The sequence below is a fragment of the Cynoglossus semilaevis genome, chromosome 13 (assembly GCF_000523025.1).
Source record: "Cynoglossus semilaevis isolate Cse_v1.0 chromosome 13, Cse_v1.0, whole genome shotgun sequence".
In the NCBI taxonomy this organism is placed as follows: domain Eukaryota; kingdom Metazoa; phylum Chordata; class Actinopteri; order Pleuronectiformes; family Cynoglossidae; genus Cynoglossus; species Cynoglossus semilaevis.
Genome location: NC_024319.1, coordinates 11,829,409 through 11,854,048, shown reverse-complemented (window position 1 = coordinate 11,854,048; position 24,640 = coordinate 11,829,409). Strand labels below are relative to the sequence as shown.

Here is a 24,640-nt window from a genome sequence, read left to right as displayed (position 1 = left end):
TCTGCAGCTACGCCATATTTTAAAAACATCGATGTCACAGGGACTCATGAACTACAGCGTAATAGTGTTGTGTGGTCTAAGAGAATTTCAGCTTCTGTTATTGTATTTTTTAAATTGTTGCCTAGCTAATGCTAACTGCTAATTTGTATTAACCGTGTACAGCTGAATATATTTATTTGAATTAGAGTGGAGAACACTTCAAAACGCAGCATTTGTCCACACGTGTGGTGAGTAACCGTCACGTCACTACCATGTTAATCCACTCAGGTGGAATATACTGTTACAGGAACATAATCCTGTTCCATGACTAGGTGAGAATGTCACTTCTGCAACAAGTAAAGTCATCAAGCAATGAGACAATGGAGAGATGCCAGTTTTAGTTTAATTCAAACAGCATTTTTTAAGATAGAATTGGCATAAAAACAATGAATAAATTCGTAGGACCCCCAACAGTGCAGACTTCAACCTGTTGTTGTCCAGGATGATGTTTTGCATCTGTGTTTTTGCAGGTTTTTCTTTCTTTTCTCCTCCCTCTGCACAATCTTCTGTGGGTCGTTCCTCTTCTAGTTGGAGCCTTGGAGAGCCTCTGCCATGAACAGCTTCCCCAGGTTCTGGGAGGTGAACTCCTTAATGTTCTGGCAGTAGTTGTTAATTTGCCCTGTTGGAAGGAAAACACATGAATGTACAGATATATACCCACGAAAAAAACATACAGACGGAAGAGAAAATATGGATAAAAAACACTGAAATGCAGAAAAACAGAAAATAAAAATCAAATAAACAGAGAATCTTCAGGAGACGTAGGGAGCTAAATGGTATGGAGCAGCAGGAGAAGGGGACGATCTGGTTGGAGACCTGAGTCAATAAACTTTAAATCAATGTAATCTCAAGATAATGGCACAGATAATTACAAAACTGAAGCAGAAGCTCCTGTGAGGGGGAGAGGCAGCTGATGGAAGGAAGGGGGTCTCCCTAGTCCGCTGTCTGATACAGAGTGTGTGTGTGTGTCTGTGTGTGTGCATACAACACGTACCTGCAATGAGTAATGTCTCCATCCGAGGTGGAGGCTGGGGCGGCTTGAACATTTTAGTGATGTCCTCCTCAGGCAGCGGGGGCTCTCCTCTGCTCTGTCGCTGGGTGTTCTCCTGCTGCCGCCTTTGGAGGTACTAGAGTAAAGAAGGCAAGGAGAGGAGAGGAGAAGCAGTGGCATTAGTAGAAGAAGGGCACACAGGAGGTCTAAGACAAAAAAACAAAACAAATAAAAATAGCACAGAAGAGAGGAAAGTGAAACGAGAGAGAAAATGGCCTGAAAAGGAGAAAAGGGAAGACTGGAGTTATGGAGGCAGGAAATGACAGCATGAGAATTCAAACAAGGAAAATAGGTGAAATAAATGACAGCAGGAAGGTGAGGAGTGGGAGACGGGGTGAGAAAAGGGAAATGTAGCAGGGTTTCTGAGAAGAGGAAAAGTCAGAGTAACAAGGGGGAAGTAAAATAAGGTCCGACAGATGCAGAGTGGCAGCAGATCGAGTAAAGATTAAGAAGAAGGGCAGGAAGCCGACAGGACGCAGATATAGTAACAAGAATGAAGCGAGATGTAAAGACACAGAGATGGGAGAAGAGATAGGTAAGACAGAGGGAAAACTTGTAAACGCTGACAGGAATAGAGTAATTTGTGGAGGGCTGACAGTCAGTAAATCAGCGAGGTGCCAACTCTCTGGAGAACCTAAAAGCTTGTTAATTTGGAAAGATGGAGGCGAGGCTGCTGCGTTGATGGAGCGAGAGGTTGCAGCAGTTGAGCGGGGGAAGAGGGCGTGTGGGGGAGCAGCCTACTTTCAAGGAAACATCACAATGCATCTGCATGAGTGCCTGAATTAGACAAAAAAAAAACTGCTAATAAATGAAAAATGTCACCATTCCTTAACATCAATCCTTCCTCCCCCATTTACTTCCTGTCAGAGCTACAGAACATGACTGTGCAAAATCAAAATGCAACTGTATGCAAATGACTTGTGTCCAAATAATACACTGTTTGTCTATTGTGGTCATAAATGTCACAGTGAAAGAAAAAGAAAAAAATATTCTCAGGGTTCTAAATCAAGTGCAAACATAAAACTTCCCTCCTAAAAGTCAGCATTTAATAGAGTCACCTCTGCTGCTATTTTTTCCCTCCGCCTCACACACTCTTCAGGCTCTGTCAAGCTACATACAGTCTGCAGGGGAACAACGGTGTTCAAGACCTGCCACAAAGTCTGAATGTGATTGAGGTGCCGACTCCTGTGCAGCTCAGGCTGCATGTTCCAGCTTGTTGTCCTAGCCCGACAAAATCCTGTTTAGACAACCACTGCAGTTCTCTTATAGACTGCAAAAGGATCTATCTGTGTTTTGCTCTCTGCCCTCACCGGCCCTCCTGGGTCTGCTGTGGAGAAGCAGAACCAGAGCATCATTAGAGGAAGCAACAGCATTCGGTCCAGGGAGAGTGGCCTTCGGTTACTGTGTTCCTGCTTTAAAGTCAAGACTTTGTCACAATTTTAACTAAAACTTCCCGTCAAGATCCATTCGCTTCCTCTGCGGAGCATTTATCCGCGTGGCGTACTTGATGACTGTGAGTGTACATCAACCTGTGTCTGAGCTCCACAAAAGACGGGCTCCTGTGTACAGTAAGGTTGAAAAAGACAAGCTGCGCTTTCTGACAAACTGTTATGGGAGCCTGTTACTGTGGTCCACTGAGATGTTCTACCCATGTCTCATCTGTCTCCCTACACCAGGGGCTCGCTGTGATAAATGTTGATAGGTTCGTATTAGAAGTGGCTTGTAACTTTTTCATGTCCGATATCAATACTGCAACTTGGAGAATCTACCAATACCCATAGGAATTAAAAAAATAATTTTCCCTCCAGCATGCTGGGCTGCTGTTGCTGAAGGGATCATGTCCCTGTTAACGACATGTCACGCAAAGTTAAGCTGTGCATTTGGGTTTATTTATCAGATTGGATAGGCTACTTTTTTGGGATGTTCAATCAAAAAAATTTGACCATCCCAAGTTTGTGTATAATATCTTTAAGACCTTAACACCTAATGTTACACCACAAAATAAATGTAGTGCCATCCTGTCATCAGGTGTTACCACAGCCCACTACTGTTCCAATAACTGCTGTTAAAAACTAACAGCACGCTGTAAAACACATTCCTTTGATATCACTGGAACTGCCCAGCAGACTAGCACCATTACATTGTCCTTTTGTATTTTTCTGAAGTTTACTCATTAAAAATTGAAATGTCAGCACTAATTTTACTAAAATAGACACGGTTTTCCTTCATAAGGTTTAGTACTAGAAAAAAGTACTAGCCAGGATTAAAGTTGTTAATGTTGATGCATGGTGACCATGCTTCTGTTCTAAACTAATATTATCTGTATGTATCTGTTAGCTGTGATATGTCTCATCGATGACTTTTATATCGTAGTTCAGATGACTCCAGACTTCAGATCTGCTTCTCTGTGGCTCATTACACACTTGTGTAGTGCAGTGAGACGTACATTTCCTCGACGATGACTAACTTGGCTGCAGACCGTTGTCGGGAACTTGTTTCTCACCAAATTCACAGAACTAAAAATGAAAAATGGAGCCCTCTCAGAGCAATGCTCCCCTTTTCTTTGCAACATTCTATGATGATTAATAAGGTTCCACTGGTCTGGGGTCAATAACACAAGATTACAAGGAACAAATTCTGCAGATGTCTGAAAGGTGTAATGGAAGCTCACTGTGGTTGTTACTTTGTAAAGAATAGTGTATAACATGAAACGGTAGGCAGTATTAGAGGAGCCTAGTCTGTGTGTGTGCGTGTGTGTGTATGTGTGTGTTGGAGGTTGAGACTCAGGGGCCGTGTTGATGAGAAGGTCGGCTGTGGAGGATGATGGATCATAAGTGCTGCGGAGTGGGTTATTGGCCTGGAGATGGTGTTTCTTTATTGTGCTGGTTGTGAACGTCTGCTGTGCATACAAAAGACAACCTGTGGTCACAGATGAATGTGTGCCATGGTCTGTTCTGGGTTTCAACTATGCCTATGATTTCCACTCAACATCGTTTATTTCTAATTTCAAGAAATAGCTTCATACTGAAGCTGTAGAGAAAGAAAGAAAAAAAATCCTCCAGTTGTTTTGTTGCCACAGCTCTAGGCCACATAGAAACTCAGCCCAATTTTAATGAACACCTTTCCTGAAGCAACCCTCCCAATTGGAGTTGGGAATTGGGATAGTGGGAGGATCTGAATGCTGAGCTACTGCGGCGAAGAATCCTACCACTGCACCACCGCCACCCCCTCTGGAGTTGTTTGAACACAGTTTGTATAAACACACAATGAGTCACCTTGTCCCCTTTCCTTCCCGTGTTTTCAGTAGGTGTGAGTGTACTTGGGCGGATGTTTGTGATGCATCTGGCCGAGTACCTGGTTGAGACTTGCTGATTCTTTATCTGTGTGTTTCTTTGTGTTTTCGTGTTCTGTTTGATAGTCCTAGCTGCTTTTGCCTGTAGGAGTTGTGTATCTCTCAAGTTTTTTTCAAGCTGCATTCTCTCTCTCTCACACACACACACACACACACAGACACACAAACTCAATAGGTTTTGAAATAAAGTCGGTGCAAGATTGTGAGGGTTCTCACTGCCACAGAGAAGGAAAAAAACTTTTCTACGTGGTCTATCAGAAATAGCAGATATACTTATTAGTTTCTGGTTATTTATTTACAGCAGCTTTGGGACCATACGCAGCAGCTGTGGTCCTCGCGGATCACGCCTCATGACTTAATCACATTCCGAAACAGATTTCCCGTACATAAGTATAAATTAATGAATCTCAGAGAAACAGCTTTTACGGTGATGAAAACTGTGCAACCTCTTGACAAGAAAAGCCATTCTGCAGATGGAGCAGAAGTGTGTTTAAAATTCAAGTGATGCTGATCTGCAGTGGGCACCTGCCAGCAGCTGCAGAGGTTGGTTTTGATAACACAATGACAGATATATGAAGGTAAACATTAGTCATTTTTATCTCATTAGTGTCCGCTTTAAACAACAGAAATGACTTTTAAACCTCTGTCTATGTCTTTGGCTGAAGAAAGTTTCCTGTGGCTGTTGGTGGAGGTGAGTTTGTTGCTGCCAATAAAAGTGATTTTGGATCTTTCTACAGAATTGTGATACAATTTCCCTTCCTACATATATACATATATATATATACATATATATACATACACACATATATACATATATATATAAATAGCTGCTGTTTGTGGCTGGTGCATCTGCCACTGTACCTTGCTTATTATGTCTGTAGATGATGTTTGCTCATTGATATTTGTTTGTGTGTGTGTGTGTGCATGAACATCTGCGTGCGAGTTACCTGGTGCTTCTGCTGCTGTTGTTTGCTAAGGTTGCGGCTGTAGGTGTTGTATTTGACAATTTCTTGGCTCATGTCATCCACTCTGTCCATCAGAAGCTGAAGGCTCTTCTCCAAGTGGTTGCTGGGAGACAAAAAAAAGTCGGTTTGTCATTCACGCGCATTCTGCTCTTCCATCAGTCACGTGGTTTTATTCATCGCATGTCTCATCTTTTAAATACCGCACTAGACACTGAAGGGTATTCGTATGTCACGACAGTATCATTCTGAATGGAACGATTGTGACGTGAGGTACTATTATGTAAAAACAAAAGTTAGAAATGTTCACGCCACACTGCTGGATTGACAGAGTCTGAGATGTGCATGAGGTAGAAAAACGGGGGGAAAACAGCAGCACAGGTGACTGCAAGAAAAACATGAAATAATGACAGTTTTTTGCATGTTTTATCAAGTTTTAGGGAACTTTTTGAAAGCACAATAAGTACAATATTTTTCAAGTGCGATACCCACAAAGAAGTGTGTCTTTTGTCACACCCGTGTCCATTCTTGTAGATTTAGTGTATGTGCTGTTAATGATGACAACTTTCAAATCTTTGCCAGTGTTTGCACTCCTCCACTGAGGCTTGTTCTTTACAGGATATCCTACTGCTCCCTGAGTTCAACCTTGGCACCGCTGCTGTAACGCTCTATTACAGCACCGGTGATTTCATCTGTGAAATTATAGCACTGTATATTCTTTTATTTAAATGTGCAGCTGTGACATAATACGGCATGTGGGTTGAGGAAGCAGACTCCGACAGCCCACTTAAATGACAATTGCGTCCCTAAAGTACCTGTGCCCTGTGCATGCTTTGGCTCTGCATGTACTTAAACTCCATGCGACTATGTTTTGTCATCTCTGTGATTATGTGGAGGCAGAGAAAAGATAGTTTAAGGTGAGCTCAAAGTTACAGTCCTCACTGTTGCGAGGTTTTTCAATTACCAGTTTTATAAATCAATATTTCTCCCCGTCTCCACGGTCTCCAATGCCTGCCATCTGCTGCTGGGAACCAAAAGAATATTGTGACAGCAATGTACCAACTCTAGATTTCTGGTAGTCCTTTTTTTGTAAAAAAAAAAAAAAAAAGTCTCCATCGCTTTAACTGGATTTCCTAGAAAATATTGATCATAATGAATCTTTTCATGGTCTATTGATACAGAATGAAAACAAGGCTTAATTTTAATTTCCAACTAAATCCCAAGTCTTTAAGACAGAGTCTCGGTCATGGCGTAACAATACATATAATACTGGAGTTGACTTTATTATTCACTTACAATACTGGAGGAGAATTTGGCTTATTTTGCTTTATGTGAAGTAAGTACAAAGCTAATAGTATGTCTGTTTAATATTCACAAACAATTTAGGTGACAAGAAATCTATGCACAATCTGACATTAAAAGCCCTGCAGTACTGACTCTGCAATATATGAAACACAGGAAATCATTAAATCAGAGCAGGAAGCCTAAAATCATGATCAGTGTTGAATGCATTCTGCCACCAGCTAACACTTGAATAAGCATTTTAATTTAAGGAAAAAATAAAAAAACAACTGAACAACATCAACGTAAGAGGCCACTTATTGTAGCTTCTACCTCCTGTGTCATCAGTAAATTAACTTTCTTGCTTGGTGCTGCAGGTAATATGGGAAGAGCCCAGTTAATTCATGTTTCCATACGCACACAGAGACAGACACACACACACACACGGAAAACTGACCTTACAGGCTACACATGGTTCAAAATTTGAATTGTGAATAATGTATTTCGGGAGCACGGTGTCTAAACTCCAAAGAGTTAAATTATTCACAATGTTCAGTGAGACCTCCAATCAATGCCGAATCAGAAATCAAAGTCCACCCAGGGATTAGCTACCATTACTGATTCAGTTTTAAAGTCCGGTTGAGGGTCACCCCGTTCTCTATGCATATGTGTGTGTGTGTGCAGGTCAACATGATCTTATTTGCATAGGAAAGAGAACAAAGTGAAATGTTTTCTGAGTATTCAGCACTCCTATTGTTACAGTGACCATCACCTTGCTGTACAGTTTATATTGGAGCCCTGTGTTAATATCAATCGATGATATAACTAGTGACAATATACTGTACATTGTGACATTATGATTTAAACAAGGCTCACAGATGTGGATTTTATTTAACTGCGGTCGGTGAGATTTACTGTGATTGTTGACTGAGTTGATTTTTTGAAAGTCCACAGACTTTTTTTTGTGACTTGGTGTAAAATGAAAAGAGATCGACCTCTAAATTCCCACTATCCTTAATGCAGTCATTTACTGTAATATGTGCAACATGCAAAGTAACCTAACATGACTGGAAGCCAGACTAAGGGCGATGCTACATAAATGCATTTCCATTTTTGTAATCCATCACCAAGATCAACATTAGCATCATCATCTCCATCTTTGGTAAGAGCAACCCTGTTTTACCAGAGTGCGTTTGCATTCACTCATCTCTAGACAGAGATGACAATGACAAATGGAGTTCAAGATTGTAAAAGGAGACAAAGAAAAAAACACAAAATAAAACCCATTTTCGTTTATTTTTCTGTGAAGGGTTGGATATGAGAAGAAAGGGGCGGAGCTGTCAGTTGAAGATGTAGAGAGATGGACGCTACAATCCAATACAAGGACAGAGCTGGGGAGCAATCTGCCAACTTCAGGAAGCAATTTCATCTCCACAGACAGCCAGCCCATTGGCAGTCATGCCCGGAACCCTATGGGGAGTGGCGGGCCGGAAACCTCAGCTCCATTTAAGGCCATATAGGGGGCGATGTTTCAACCATTAAGTAGTCATCTTGAAAATGTAGTAATATGCAAGAAGAGTGGGGCATTCTGCAGCAGTTTATTTGATGAATGGCTGATGCAAAGCTTGGCTGGCCATGCACATCCATACAACACAAGGGGGTGCATGTGAAAGAAATCATAACTGATGACTCATTTGTGTAACAGGGCGCATATGATGAGTATCACAACAGCCCCTTGTGTCATAAACGCCAGTCTATAGCTAAGCGTAGTGCAGTTTGAGCACCAACAGTGTTTAAATCAGCATTCGCAGCCATTATTGTGCTAATTCCTTCCACCTGCCCCTGGGAAGCTTCTTGATTAGCAGCTTCACAGCTGTTGCTCCACTCGCAGCAGTTTATCACCATAAATGATTGCTGATAAATCCTCCAGAGACTGAAGCCGATACCTCCAAGATCTGATACAAGTCATCGAGAGGCTGTAAGCAGACGTTGCCCAGAATATTTGCTTCATATTGTGCTCATTAGCAGTGGATGGTGGGGCTATTGTGGGTAATGCTGTTTTTGGAGGAGTTCTGAAATAAATAGGCCCTGACATTTAAAGGTGGTGTTAGATTACCTTGTTAAGGACAGCATTTCTTAACCTAGTACTGACCCAGATAGAAGATACAAACCAGAAAATATTAGTTAGTCGTCAGACAATTGTTAACCATGGTAGAAGCATTACAGTATAAGTACTAGGTACTTCTATTCCATGTATATCTTTTTCATAGCTGTCAAACGCGTCCCACTTAGAGTGTTGGTCACATTCCAATTATTATTATAAGACACTGTGGATAAAAGTATTTAAATGCAAATGCACCAAAGATGTCACAGTTAATCAAGACCCAGGCAGATTGTTAGCCATGTTCTGATACTGAAAATCCTAACCATCAGTGCAGATGGCTTAGCTTCAATCCAACTTCCATTCAGTCTGGCTGAAATATGGCTGACTGAATGAGGCTTATTGGTGTTTTTTTAAAGCATCTCAGCATTATCCACAAATCCCAAGAGTCAAGGCAACAAACAATGATAAGTTATCATATGGGAAGGCTCATGGAGCTCACAGCTATATGCCAACTAAGGACTCCATTATAACCTGAGACCTATTAAAACTGATAAAGAAAAAGGCATTTCCCTGCATACAATGAGATATTCCCCTAATACAAGAAATACAGATCAAGAAGTTTATTTTAAAGAGAGGTTGTGTATTTTCTCTCTCAACCAACCATATTAAAATTTCTGGTTCAGTAAATATGAATCCCCTCTTTTCAAGTGCTGCCAGCTGAACATATGCATTCTATATATTCGTTTAAAGTAAACTTGCTCACTATAACTGAGAAATGTGTAATTAAATGCAACAATGCAATTCTTCTATTTGCTTTAAAGGGAAAGTTTACAGAATGATACATCACGAGTAAGAGCTCTAGCCATTCTTCTTAGGGAGATAAATTTGATTTTAGGTTTGAAGATTTTAAGGTTATTGCTTGATGACAGTAAAATGATAATTCTCTCAGAAGTATCTGAAAACACTGCTTAAACCATATGTTTAAATCAACAAAACTATTATTCCCACCTCCTATGTTTAACGGGATAATAAAAAGCGCCACAGACATGGACTAATACCCATGGTTCCCTTATGTCAAATCAATTTTAATTTAGAAGAGGCTCTAACTCATGTCTACGTATGTAGCCTGTAGGTTGGAACTGATTGCATTACATGCTTTTAAAGAAGGCGCTGGGACACTTAGAGGAGGTTAGGTTCTTAAATAGGAATGTATTTAAAAAACGGAGGGTTTCCTAGTTCAAATGAATCAAATGAATGTGGCACTCTGCTCAGTGCTGAAAGGTTGGGAAGTAATTTCCCATCAATAACCTCCACTTCCTGGATTTGGCTGTACAATGATTTTACACAGAGACGGATGAGGCAAACACACAGTGGGGTCTAATGATTGACCTCAGGGCAGTATTCCACCCTGGGGACCAGGAAGTGAATGGAAATACGAGGAATATTTTTCAGCCCATAATTAGTTGCCTGGTACTTAAATAAAGATTAGAAACTTGCGCTGCATGCCTTTTGGATTAAATGAAAATCTTTTTTCAATTCAATCAAATTGTAATATAATGCTCTTTTAAGGAAAAAGAACAACAAACAAATTAACATATCCTGCTCTACGTTGACGGAACACAAAAATCTCCCTTGACCAGTAAACATTTTGCAACATCCAGGAGATACTGTGCATTTGCACTTTTTTTATTTTTAATATATAATCTAATATTATCAATCAAATATTTAAACTTTTTTAATTACTCTATTCTTTTATATATAAAATAATGAGTAAGAATAAAATTCCTCAAAAATAAGGGCAGCACTGCAGATCACTGCACATCAGTCATATTACAAACTTTTATAGCAGGACTGAAGGTCAGGCTTTATCTGAGGACAGGGGCTGTTGCTCTGTAGATTATGCAGAACAGTTAATCCAGGAATAGCATCAGATGAACCCATATTCACTTCTATACATTCAAAGAATGTACCCAAAGGTCCCGCAACTCTTGGCCTTCATGGGTAGATGGCTACGTGATTTAATTCCTTACCTGCTTGACAGGTTGAGCAGTTCGTGCTTGTCGGCGACCATGGACTTTTCCTCCAGCTCCCACATGAGCACATTGATGAGGTGAGAATTCTTGATGATGATAGGCACCTCCTCAAACATATGCTCAAAGCCAATGTTTGCCTTTTTCAAGCTGGAGAGTGAGAGTGGGTGTGCGAGACAGGAAAAACAGAGGACAAATGAGACACATTTCACCATCACCGAAGAGATTTTGATTGCCACAAACAATTAGTTGATTAAATTTGATTAATAACAATTTTTGGATCAATTACTTGAATGAATGTTGCAGATAAACAAACACCATGACAAGATTATCATAATATTTTCATGATGAAAGATAAAAGAAACATCCTCATTTGTAAATGCAGTAAGTCTATGCATACCTGAAACCAAACACTGAAAAAAAACCAGTGTAACCACATAAAAAAATAGTTTACAAACCAGTGTAACCACATAAAAAAATAGATGTCTTATACATTTATCATTAATAGAAGCTGTGAAATATCTTCTTCTTCTTCTTCTCAGCCCAGTTTGAAAGTACACTGTTAAAATGGAGCAGCACAGTTACCAGCTCTTTTCAGATTTCTTTTCAGAGAAAACTAAATCTCAGTGAAATAGAAGTGAACGCAACAATAATACTATGCGTATTGCATTTGATATCCAAGAACAGTGTGATATGGTGGGATACTCATATTGGTCACCCCAGGCAATGTTTGACTCAGTAGCATAAATTACAATTTTATGGTTTCTGCTGATAAGTGTGTGAAGCAGTGACCGGATTTAACCACCTTTTCTGAGTCCTGGGGATCTAAAAGCTGCAGATCTGCTGCTCCCTCCATCTCTGACATGGGCTTGTTAGCACAAAAGGTAACTTCAAACTTTGCTTAATATCTCCCATAAATCCAATGGCATTGACTGTCTGCCACAGTTCAGTCTGTCACTTGTGCACACGTCCATGAGCTACAAACTAATACCTGTATGTGTCTAATGTTGGCTTGTTAGATGTGATGTGCTTGTTATGGGATCAATACACTGGCTGCATTATCCACCATGTGCACCGTTCCAGAAACAGATGTTTGCACCGTGCTTGCCTGTGTGATAAATAGAGGCATGGGGCATCATTTGATTTTGGTAGGGTAATTTTGATGGATGCAATTTTGTATTCCAAGAACAGCTTTGCCTCAGGCAAACTTAAAGATCAGACTCTAAGGTGACGGAACAGAACAATCTGCTTTAGGCTATGTATGAAGAAGAAAAAATAAGTGTACAATGCGGCTGCCTATGAGGAAATATAATATAATCATATGAACAGTGTATTATGTAGTTATATATATTGGCACAATTATCCATCTGGGGTACTGTAAGGTTCTTTTTTTTTGCATATGACCTTTTCAGATGCCTGCAAAGTGATACACAAAAGTGTCCATGAGGAAAGAGAAGGACAACAGCACAAATTGCCCATTCTGACTGGACTTAGCCAACACTTAATACCATGCTCTTTCCAAACGGGGCCCCACTGGACGAAGCCAAAGGTCGACTCCCCAGGATGACTAATTTGATGGCTCAGATTGTGTGCCATTGACCACTTCCTCCGTAGTGTGGCCGACTTGGAGAGCAGTTCAAAGGGATGGGTCTATTCAGCACTCATCTTTCATTTCAGAGGTGCACAATATATGCAAGCTTATGTAACATCAAATGTACCAACATGAAAGAGACTACTTTGTGCATAGACTGTTGTGGGGGTGGAGGGGTGCAAAGAAAGAAATGCTGGATGGTTTCTCTCCATGGTCTGCTAATAGTCAGACTTCTGACTGTGGTCGAGAAAAATGTGAGGACAGCAGCCAGACTGCTATGTGGTCACGTTGCCCTCTCCTGTCCTGGGCTGCCCTCTTTCAATCACAAACATATTGGGATCACTGATAGTTATAGATTGTCACCCTCATAAATCATAGGAACTAATGAAAACTACAGGGGTTCTAACTCTAGCCCATACACACTGGGTCAATATCAGAAGCTCTCAAAATAGAGACACAGATGAAACAAAGGATTATGAGGACCTGGTGTGAAATAAAATCATGTAGTTACACTTTTCGTTATCTTTGCAATTTATTTGTACTTTTAGTGGAAGCCTGAAGAGGAATGGGCAGTAATGTAATGTCTCTGGGACTTTTTAACTGAGTTGTAAATCGTTCATGAAAGCGTTTGTGCCTGTGCACATGCCTGTCTCAGCTGGTGCACACGGGCAACACAGAAAATGGTCCTCTCATTACATTCCTTTTTAGCTGCAATTTAAAAGCAATTACGATGAGCCTTGAGGTCAGAAATACACGAACGTGGCACATTTGTTTGACAGGAAAGGATGAACAGCTAAATCATCAGCATCCATTTTTCTGTGGATGCACAAAGCTTTGTTTCCATCTAGTGTATATGCAGACATAAAAACAAAAATGGGGGCATGGTTAATTCCAATATTCCTGTGAGCGATGTCAGTCAGTTTCTTCATGTTTATGCACAAAATACTGACAAGAATATACTGACAAGCAGGTAAAAGTGATCATGTCTGTATCTGTGCGCAGCTCTGGAAGATTCTTACCCCTCTGGTGTGAAATCCTTCTCTTTGCAGATCTCCATGAGTTTTGGAGTCAGCCTGTAAGCCTTGAGGGACAAGGAGCCTTGGGCCGTCTTTATAGGGTCTGGAATGACAAGTCGAATTGACAGAAATTATGTAAAGCTTCTTTAAATTATGTATGATTCAAACAAGCATGAGGAACTCTACCCAGCATCCTGTTCAACTGAAGCATTTGTCCTTTGAATGTGAGAGTCAACATGATCACCCTTAAAAGCCTGTTGCTCATTAGGAAAAGGCTTCAATGAAAACAACAATGTTTAAATGCCAGCAAGCTCAATAAAATGTTTTTTTTTTTACACCAACACAATCTGTTTTTTGGCAGAATGCACTTTACCTTGGGTACAAACTGTACCAAGGAGTGTGGTCTTTAGACAGAGCTGAGTCCGAACCCTTTTATAGTGTTAACGTAGTAGGAAAAGTGATTCAGCTCTGTTATTAAGGTCCACATTAAAACGTAATGGCTGTTTCCTTGATCAGTTCTTCACCACTACTCAGAAAGATGGTTGTGAAATCCATTCACCTGACAAACAGATCAACACCAGATTATCATATTCTATTTGTAAAGTGAAAGGAAACACTCTCGTCTTTGGGCAGGCTTCCAAATCAAACCTGGTTTGAGAAACAAAACCTGCTGCTCCGTCAACTGTCAACTGAAATCTGCGCAGTATTGTTCCTGTTTTTGTAATCCATTTATTACAAAAGGGACTAACAATGGATGGGCTAGCGGCTGTTAAACAACACTTGTCGACTGGTGTCCATTGAGCCTGTTTGGTGACAGCCACACTTTGCTTTGATATCTCACCTACATCTGTCGAAGGCTTGGTGGGTAAATTAAAAATCGACTCCATGTGACAAGTTTCCTCAAGAGCCTGATAAATACATCACAGACATTTAATATAAATATTCCCTGGTTAGATGTTTTGTGAATATTGCAGTTTTACAAGAGAAAACATTTCTTTACATATTTACTTTACGCAGAGACACAGTGGGAACCTGAAGTCCAGTTGTGTAAAATCACCTCTATATACCAACCTCCTCCACAGGCTGTGAACATGAAGATGGTAATTTAATGGAAACATGTCCGGTGTCTTCCCATCTTTAAGTTAATGTTAGGAAAAACACAACAGAACACACACACAAAGCAACAGGGATTTATATTTACTTGTTTAGCCCAACAGATACCAGATGTTATAAAAATGTAACTGTCTCTTTGTCAGGAACACTGTATGTCCATCAACAGGTGGGACTGTGATGATGAGTTGGGTTGGCAGGTCCGCTCAACTGTACACCTAATTAAGACAACTGTTGCCATTGTGAGCTAAATTAACCAATCGGTTTAACAACTCTCTCAATTCTGAGCTGTCACTGGACAGATGTTATTAACCTGACAGTTGGACACTGGATTGATTCATCTCTTGACATAAAATGACCAGCGAGCTAATGATGAAGAGACCAAAAAGGAATCAATTTTCTTTCCCTTTGACTTTAAACAGAGATAATGTCAATCCCTATGAGGTGCTTTGATCCATTAAGCGCTGCATTATTGATTGACATTAACAGGAGACATCGGTTGGAATGTGAAAGGCCTGGGTGAGTAACTGCCTGAGTGGCCTGTTGGCTTGCACAACTGATCAGAGAGGTTCATGTGTCAGGTGCTTAAAATTAATCTTTGTCCATCATGGATTTGTACAATCTGAGAACAAGACAACCCTGAAATGATTTTGTGTAGGCAGGACAAGTAGGATGGAGTGCTTCAGCGTGAATGAAAATCAAAGCAGCTGTCATCGTTTTTCAGATGTGGCCACTGAAGTTGCCGCCTCTCTCTTGACTCTGTGTACGCAGATAAACACTGCGCTGCTTTAATCGTGGGCTGCGCGATCAAATGGGTGAGATTAAAGGATCGGATGTTGTTTTTGCTGTGGGGAGCAAAGCACATGAAGTCATGATGTATGGACAGAAAGTACACTGTTAAGACTAAGAGTCTCTTCAACTGAATTCTTTTAGCATGCATAAATTTTGAGTTTGAGATGCATTTTTAAATAAACTTGTACAAGTCAAGACAAGATTTAAAAGCAAATCTTGATGTTTTTCTACAAGCCACCATCAAGGTGCTGGGCAATGACTAAAAACCAAAGTTAAATTTAAGCAACAGATACTCAGTGTTCAATAACATTAAAAATAAAACAATTTGAAAAACCTGATTTACTTATATACCCACCTATAAGTCTGGCTGAACGACAGCCTCTGGTCTTGGAGATCACTCTGTTGTGCTGATTCATTATAAATAACTTTCAGACTCATCACATACATGCACTATGTTCGACAGTTACAGGTTGTAATTTGCAGTCATTTCAAACATCTAACATCTTTTGTGGCATTTGTGGAGCAGTAATTAAAGAAAGACACGCCGTGTCCATAACAGTCATGTTAGCTGCTCCCTGTAACCTTGTTATTCCCATCTCTTCACCCCGGTACCTGCTTGGTGCCAGGCCTTAGGAAAGCGGTAGAAAAACACAAGCTCTCTCCTCAACAATTTGACATTTCTTCAACTTTTAGATGATTTGGGGGAAAAATATCTTCTCTGTGCTCAAATACAGGTACATGTGTAGCTTCCTTGTCACCACCCAATAAAAATAAAATGACAAGAAGAAAATACTAGTTTAAAAAGCTTAACAATTGTGTAGTTTAAAAGTCTAATTATCAGTGCTGTTTCACATAGTACCCCAATGAGACCTGTTTACTGCTGAGCTTGTGTTACTTTGAATGTAGGTCCTTTTACATTGACATACATTTACTCTTCAATAAAGACACCTTTATGATGATAGCATTGTAAAAACTCCACTCACCGTAGATGAGCACAACTGATTCTTCGATGGCATGCTGATAGCTGAACTGGGAGTCTAGCAGAGCTCGGCTGACAAAGGAGCCATAGTAGGTGGACTGGTACCAGCCCACATGCAGATGGTCAATGTTGACGTGACGCAAGGAACGCATCATCTCCATCTGGTACTGGACTATAGATGGGAGTGGGCAGAGAGAAAGAGAGAGAGAGAGAGAGAAAATAATTTATTCAATTAGCGGTGAAATTAGATGGGTATGTTTTTAGGATCTGTGAATATGTGTTCTCCATCTGGAACTGGACATGGTGTTTGAACAGAGGGAGGGTGGAAGGGAAGGACAGGAGGAGGGAGGGGCAGATGATGTGAAAAACATTGGAAAATACAAAGAGCAATGGGATGAGAAAGAGAACTTCATTGTCACGGAGAAAAACAAAGGCTTCATCTTCTGTTATCAAGTGGTTGGGAAAGAGATTTCTAAAACATCAAGCCAGATGACAAGTCACTGTTTTCACCCATGCTTCAGAAAATATATCCTGGTGGATAGACAATAACTGTACAGACATACACAGACAGGCTTCTTCTAGATGGTCAGCCAGATAGATTATGAGGACCGCCATTTCATTACATCCGACACATCCTGAGGATGGACAGCCAAAAACACAAAGAACCGGCCTCACTAACTGCAACCAACAGCCATGGCAGGCCAACAAAACAGCATCACCATGCAGTCTCGCTCAGTGAGATTGATAAATCTGGGTCTTATTGGGCAGCTGTGCCCCCTGGTCCCTGGTCTGTAGATCACATCCTTTTTCTCCAGGGGCTGTTAACAAGAACAAAGTGAAGAGGAGTCAAAGAAGCACGGAGAGGGGTGAAAAACAGAAAGTTTGTAGACAGGGGCAAAAGAGGGCAGAGGTGTTAAAGATGGGAGAAAAAGTGGGAACAATAAGACAAAAAGGGTATTTACTGAAAAGGAACAGAAGGAACCAGGAGTAAATGAAGTTACCATATGACCACAAAAAGAGCAAAGGTGCTTTTTTACAAGGGGAGAAATTTAACACCTGGTCAACTTCAATCAGACTGTTGGGTTAATTAATGTATGCATTTCACCACAGCAAACAAGCTGCAGTTTGAAAAGTTGTGCTGCAGAGGCTGTGGATTCACACAAAGTTCATTTTTGTTAATCTGCAATACCTTTCGCTGTCTTTATGCAAACCTCCCACAAGCACCGCCCTCTACAGGTCACACGAACAGGAAATAAATTGTACAGCCCACAGTCAAACATTTAACTGCTGTCATAGTGTGACATTAAAGGAAGGTATTGCCGAGGAGCCTCTTCCTCCTCCTCACAAAAAATTCCTATTGAATTTTTCTACCTAGTGCATTGAAGTGCTGCTGGGAGACAGACAAGACGACTGGGTTCATTCACAACCCATTCTGCAAGATGGAACTGCATGGACCAATCTACTGGTTTAATCTAGACCTTTTATTTCGTGATTGATGTGGTCAGAGAGACAAAGGCCAACAAAGAAAACAGATGGACAGATGAATATAGAGATGGAAAGAATGGGATGGAGGGGAAATCTGGAAAGGACGATTGCACGGCATAAAGGTATTCAGTAGCAAACAGCAGTAGGAGGTGTGGGGTGGAGGTGGGGTGGTGTCCGGGCACTTTTGGTTCGTAAGGAGCTTATTTCTACATCTAAAAAGAAAACAGAAGTGGAGTGAGAGGTGTTAATCTGGCACACACTCTTTGGCCATGTGAAACTGCTATGCATGAAGGCCTTTAACGGCCTTTTTATTTGCGTGAAAACTGTAAAATGTTTGGAGTAAACCTTTGTTTACACAACCTGCAACTACAGCGAGTAATTATAATATGAACAGACACAGGATCTGAGCAAAAATGACTCTAAAATGTTTTTTTTAACTGATGTCACTGGTTTTAAAAAATATTGAATACAGTTGTTTTTTTTTAAATGAATGGCACTTCCCGTGCGACAGCCTCCAAGTTGTAACCACATACTGCTGTGGCAGCCTATGTGGATTCACACTGTGAATTTTATTAATTCTTATTGTGGAAAACTACAGTTTCTTTTTGCTTTCTTTGCATTTATTGATATATCCCTTCTTTATAAGGGCAGTGAATACAATTCCAAACAGATACAATGTTGGAGCACGCCAAAGAAAAGATGTGGAATAAAAAAAGATTGTTTGTGACCCGTAGGTGGTCATTTCTTTCGAGTGTTTTTGCTTAAGCGCTGACATTAAACATTACTACTAGCTACTGTATCTGTCAGCACTTCTGTGCCAATCATCGTGGGTGCTTACCTCTCAAGCACCATTGATGCGTAAAAGCTGCCCCAACACCCTGTCATTAGTGGTCAAATTGCACACAAAGTGATCTGTCTGTAATGTGAAGGCTGTAGGACTGACAAAAGAAACAAGGATTCCAATCTGTTGTCCAATCCAATCACCGCTGGTCTTTCAGTTATTTCTCACATTAGTATGTGGATTACAGTTTTATCTGATTGACAGATTGTATCGATGGGTAGACCGACTGACAATCTTTCAGACAACACTGAGAATAAACAACAATTTCATAAGGCCTTCACGGGAAGAAATATAATGACTCTGCTACTGTGTTATTTCTGTTAAGGAGTAACAGTTGGAAAACAATGTGGACAAAGGTTTGTTACTGTTGAGGCCATTTTAACCACGAATGATAGTTAAAAGGATCCTAAAACTTTGCTGCCCATTACATTCTAGAGCTCTAGGTAATGGTATTGGTTATATAATTATTTCTGAAGTGCCAACAGTGCAATTATGATATATGTTGGCTAAAAATAATATTTAATAATGTTCCAAAATTGATAATCAGAGAAGCAAAAGAGGGTTCCTTCAACAGAGCCAAAAGAGAACATATTCAACCACAGACCAAAGTGGAGTGGCTTTGGGACAACGTCTTTCCTGTGCCTGGTAGTGGGTGGGACAGCTACAGACTTAAACCTCTCAAATGATCTCTGTAGAGACATGGTGACTGCAGCGCACGCACGCACACGCACGCACACACGTGCGCGCACGCACATGCACACACACACGTATATGTTAATGAGCTAAGTTCTCTGTCAAGAAACCTTGGTGAAACTTCTGGATTTAGGCGTTAAGAGCATGTACTGCAGTCAATTAACACAACCAGAGTGAAAGCTGTAATTGGTGCTTAAGAACAGTGAATGCAGGGGTCTGACTGGTGCCTACTGATAGATTTCTTGTTGTTTTTCATGTGGTTCTTTTTTGTTAATTGTCAAGTCTAATTTTTCCATTTTCATTAAAGGCACAAGATGTGCCCCGGACACAGCTTTTAGAGGGGCAGCTGGGTACATTAAAACAGAAGTCTCTTAAAAGAACTCTCCTACAGTTGTTCATTTAGTTAAAGGAAAAACAAAAAAATGAAAAAAAAAAACCATTGAAGAATAGTAAGAGCAAGAACAAGAACCAAGTAAAGTTCAGAGTAAACACAATCTTGTCTAAGCAATAAAAAATGGAACACTAAATATTATAGGTCGTACGATATGGACAACTCTTACAAACGGTCATTGTGTACCGTCAAAACTAATAAAATATAAAAATAAGAAAATAAGACGTAAGAGAGAAATATGACAGATTGTACTCTCAAACTGTACACACATTAAGTGAAATAGACAGTAAACACGAGAACAAAGGCGGTGAAAGATTGCGAAGAACAACAATGGGCATCTCATTCACCGGACAAATATTTACAAAGAGCTGTAGAATTAGGAACGTGTAAAAACATATCACGACTTGTTGGTTTCTGAACAAAAAGGAGAATCTACGGGGAAAACTGTGTGACTGTTTCAAAGCACGTGTCTGTACAAGGAAAGAAACATGATTTGGAAACACAGCATGGAATATAAATTTAGAAATTCGCTGCCGGCTCTGTTGTCTCTCTCTCCCTCTCTCTCTCTCCATCTAACACCCACATTCATAGACAGACAAAGGACACATCTGTGAAAGCACATTTGGTAAAAACTTGTCAACAACGAAAAAAAGGAGCTTATCAAAAAAAGAACAATTGTAAGGACTGATTAAAGGGGAAAAAGGACACACAAACTGGCAAAGTATGCCAGGTGTAAAGTAACATACATGGAGCTAAAAGATAGTGTTGATGGAATCGCTCAAGATAAATGTTCAGAGCCCAAGTTTTAAAACAGACGAGGCAGGCAGGGAGGAAAGGCTTTGATCTTTTCTCTAAATAAATATGGAGAATGGGCCAAGATATGTGACCTTATATGAAAATTAGCTGGCAGTGAGAGACCAGTGGAGGGATCTGAAACTACTCTACGTTTACTACAAAGACCAAGGATTCTACTACCAACACACACAGATAAACCATACAGATTTTATTGTCTGGCTCTAATAAAATGACATACACATGCCCATAGTCAGGTTATATAATGAGTGAACGTATGCCAATGTTTCCTATCCCTCAACCATTCCTTCTACCCAGGAAGTCCCTCCTATAAATCAATCCAAGTCCCAAGGCCATTGAGGGAATAAGTCTTTTCCCGTTACACTGCTTGACAGTGAGAATGCATGTGTGTATAGAAAAAGTATAGAGTGCATGTGTGTGTGCAATGAAAGAAACTTCAAATTTTGTGACAGCAAAGGAAAATGAAGCTGTAGAACGGACGAAATGCTGAGGGGAGCACAAAATGTTGAAAGGCGGGAGTGTGATTTGACTATGAGCGGTTGGATGTAGTGCACCTAACTTGGAATAAATTGTTTGGAATTTATAGTCTTGTATATGCAGATAACAAAAATAAATATATAGTATACTTAATTTGTAACTCCATGAACAGTTACATACGATGCACGTGTTTTATGCATCATTTTAATGTTAATTAAATACCAGTGTTGCCCATTTTGTCTTTTTGATACACAACATTTAGGGATGTCGATTAAATATTCTGATTCTCTATAGTTAACTCAGTGTTAAACTGAAGTGAATAGAATGTTTTTATTCTCTGAATGTCCACAAAAGTGTTTAAAAAAATCTTACCACATTGATGTACTGCAGGTATGATTTCATTCACATCAGTGTACGTATATCAAGAGCATCAACCAGCATGTTTCATAGCTCAGCTGTCATTTATTGGACTAGTCTATGTTTTGTGTCAGCCATTCAAAAGTTAACACCAGACTGATTGATTGGATCCCAATTCAATAAATAATGATCACACCTCAAAAAATGCAGTTAAAAGAAATGTGTGTTAACAATGTCCTAATAATGTAATGTCTATGTATTTGTCTAGTCAGACCTTAGTGACTAATCACATCTGCTGATTCAATTGTCCTTCAGACTGGTTTGTCTTAGAGTTAATGACATCCATCAGGTGACGATCAACTGTACCAACTGTAGAGATCTGCACTGCAGACACCCAGGGCACAATGAAGCCATCGGGCGATGCATGCAACTTGACATTGAAAATTAGGTGTGCAAGTATAAACACTGAAGGCATATATTGTATTCTCTACCTCCAAGGCGTGTGTGTACGTTTATCGTATTGACTCGTGTGTTTATCACACAGAAAGCTAAACTCAACATCTGCTGCAGCAACACTTTGAAACTTAACTGACAAGGTGCTACCTATGTGTGTATATTTGTGTGTGCACCTTTTCAGTGAACCAGACAGTCAGTCTATACTCCAGTAATCAAGAGGTGAACTGCACCAGACGTTGTATGATGCTGCAGGCCACAACATCACAGCACAGAGAGTGAGTTTAGTGTCCTAGTGTGTCTGCGGACGTGAAGATTCCGGGATCTGTGTCTTTATCTTTATCTGACAGCTGGTCAAAGCCTTTACCGGAAAAAGTGTTGACAATAAAAGGATAAAAACACACACATTCTTGGCAGGAGTGGACGTGGAATGGGAACTTGTTGGTGCTCCGCATGACACTGATGTTATGACATACAAACACATTTTCGGTGGACTTCCTGGATTGTTAAGACCAAGTGTTCTCTGGTGGCCTGTAAAATTTCGGCACACTAAGGTTTAATTTTCAGAGGAATAAATTGTTGGAGATGGCAATATTAGCCTAGAAAATTTAAATACCCAAAATACCAATTACAAAAGCAGATAACACTGTAAGCAGGCAATTATTATTTGTCACCATTTGAATACCACAAGTGTAAAAGGATAACATTTGGCCAGGCTATTTGTGTTGCAATGTGTCTCCTCTAGTACTAGCCGCTCTACTTCCTAACAAATGTGCATTACTTGGACATTTATTAAACCTTTGTATTAAAAAGGTTCAGTCTGCTGTTACAAAATTACAAGTAAAGGCAAAATGAAAGTGAGTAACTGAGAGAAAGAACCCATTGTGACATTTGACGTTGAAGTCGCTGTGCACTGAGCATTAACACAGTCAGGTGTTTAAAAGTAGAGTTATACATTCTGCACCGCTCCTCCCTGGTGTAACTAAGATTAGCAGGATGACAGCAACACCCAAAACGTCTCAAAATATTCCTCCGTGAAGAGCTACTGTATACAGAGCGTCAGTGGCACAACACGATATGTCAATCAGGCCCGGAGTTAACCGATACTGTGCATGAGTGAGCTCCAGAGTCTGTTCTACACTGAGCTGATTACTTGGATTTCTTCTCAGTATGCCTTTGCCTCCAAAGGCAAAAAAATGATTTGTACTCAAAGACAGACAGAAACACAAACACAAGTGCAGATGAAGTTTGCAGAGTACCTGTCCGTACAATCCACTGTCTAACAATGACAAAATAAGAAGCACCTTTGTGAGGAGGCAACTATTTAACATACATATTAATTAGCAATAGTCATGTGTAGTTCATGTACGAAAACACATTAGCCAAGGTTTAGAACTCACAATGACCGAATTAAGAAATAATAATAATCCAGATAACAATGGCATTAATGATCAGAGAATACTTTTCTGTGGAATCTGGACTGGTGCCTATGATGCTTGGAAGGTTAGATGCAGGTTTGTATCTAAACTTTTGCAAACCTTCCAAACTACCATCTTTAGGAAAACACGAAATCAGGTTCTATAGAACGGAATGTACTGCACGTGTGTTCTCACATCAATGTAGGGCTGTTTTTTCAACCTTGGGGTCACGACTCATGGGTTGCCTAATTATTGATTAAAAAAACAGCTAAAATATTTTTAAAATATTATTCTTTTTTTAAGTTATTAAAACACCACACAGTGTTAAACAACTGTATCCTAAAACAAAGGTCAATCTGCTCACACTTAGAGTGTGGGAGTTTATTTATGTGCAGATTATACATGACATTTTTATTCCAGGACACGTGCAACACTTCCTCTCATGACTGTAGAAGAATGGATCCTCTCATTCTTCTACAGTCAAAGACATTCAGTTCTGACGCACTTTGTTTTGTGTACATTTAAAAAACCTTTCTACATTCCCTTCGATGCATGCTCAAGGCCATTTGGTGCTCATGTCAGAGAGCACGGAACTTGTCACATCATTTGTCCGACCACGTGTTCTCCTGTCAGGAGGACGGCACAGTGATAAATGCACAAGTCATCGTGAAGTAAATGGCAGTATCGAGTTGTGGTCAGGTCTGGGTTGTCAGCATAGGCACGGAGCTAATTTTCATCAGCAGGGCTGTAAGAGGATCTGTGTGCCTGTTCGTGAGGACGTGCTGTGTGTTTGTGCACGTGCATCCACTGTTGTCCATGTTCCACCTGGCACAGTAGATTAGGTGCAATTAATCTTAGTTAAGCTAGCACTGCAAAGGGCTGCCTCCCCAAAATGTGCACACACGTACAAAGAGACGCCAAAGTCACAGTCAAACGCATCATCAGCCTCGGCGACGCACTGAAAAGGTTGAAAGCAGGTGAAGCAGCTGCTTTTGTGAATTACACGCCAAGAGTTCACCATATGCACGTCTGACAACACCGCTTGTCAGAGGCCATTGTTTTTCCAGTGGAAATGGGTGAATGATGCAGAGGAGGGATTGTGCGCCTGTTCTGTTTACGGCTGTGCATTTGCCAGTTTTTCCTTTCTGAATGAGAGAAAGAACAAAATGAATTTCTACTTTATATTCTTGTCAGGCCTCATTTAGCAAGAAATATGTTAGCAACAGGTAAAAAGTAAAGAGCTACTAAAATTGGTCAACGTAGAAAAACTGTTTTTATTTTATTGTAATAACCACAACAGTTGACCAAAACTGAACACAAAATAAATAGCGCATGTTTGACTTTTTTTTTTTTTTTTTACATTCTTATTAAATGATCCCTCGTGTTTGGCTACAACAGGTGGAGC

General features: G+C 40.2%; 1 protein-coding gene across 1 annotated transcript in view; it reads right to left on the bottom strand.

Annotated features, from left to right (window-relative positions):
- Window positions 1–362: 362 nt before the first annotated feature.
- LOC103388614 (eukaryotic translation initiation factor 3 subunit H) overlaps window positions 363–24,640 on the bottom strand; it is a 42,594-nt gene continuing 18,316 nt past the window's right edge. Inside the window, exons 3-8 of the mRNA XM_008323673.2 lie at window positions 16,312–16,479; window positions 13,430–13,529; window positions 10,820–10,969; window positions 5,390–5,510; window positions 1,034–1,166; window positions 363–658 (exon numbers count right to left, since the gene is read on the bottom strand). Coding sequence (XP_008321895.1) covers window positions 564–658; window positions 1,034–1,166; window positions 5,390–5,510; window positions 10,820–10,969; window positions 13,430–13,529; window positions 16,312–16,479 — 767 coding nt within the window. The 3' untranslated portion in view covers window positions 363–563. The remainder of the gene's footprint in view (window positions 659–1,033; window positions 1,167–5,389; window positions 5,511–10,819; window positions 10,970–13,429; window positions 13,530–16,311; window positions 16,480–24,640) is intronic.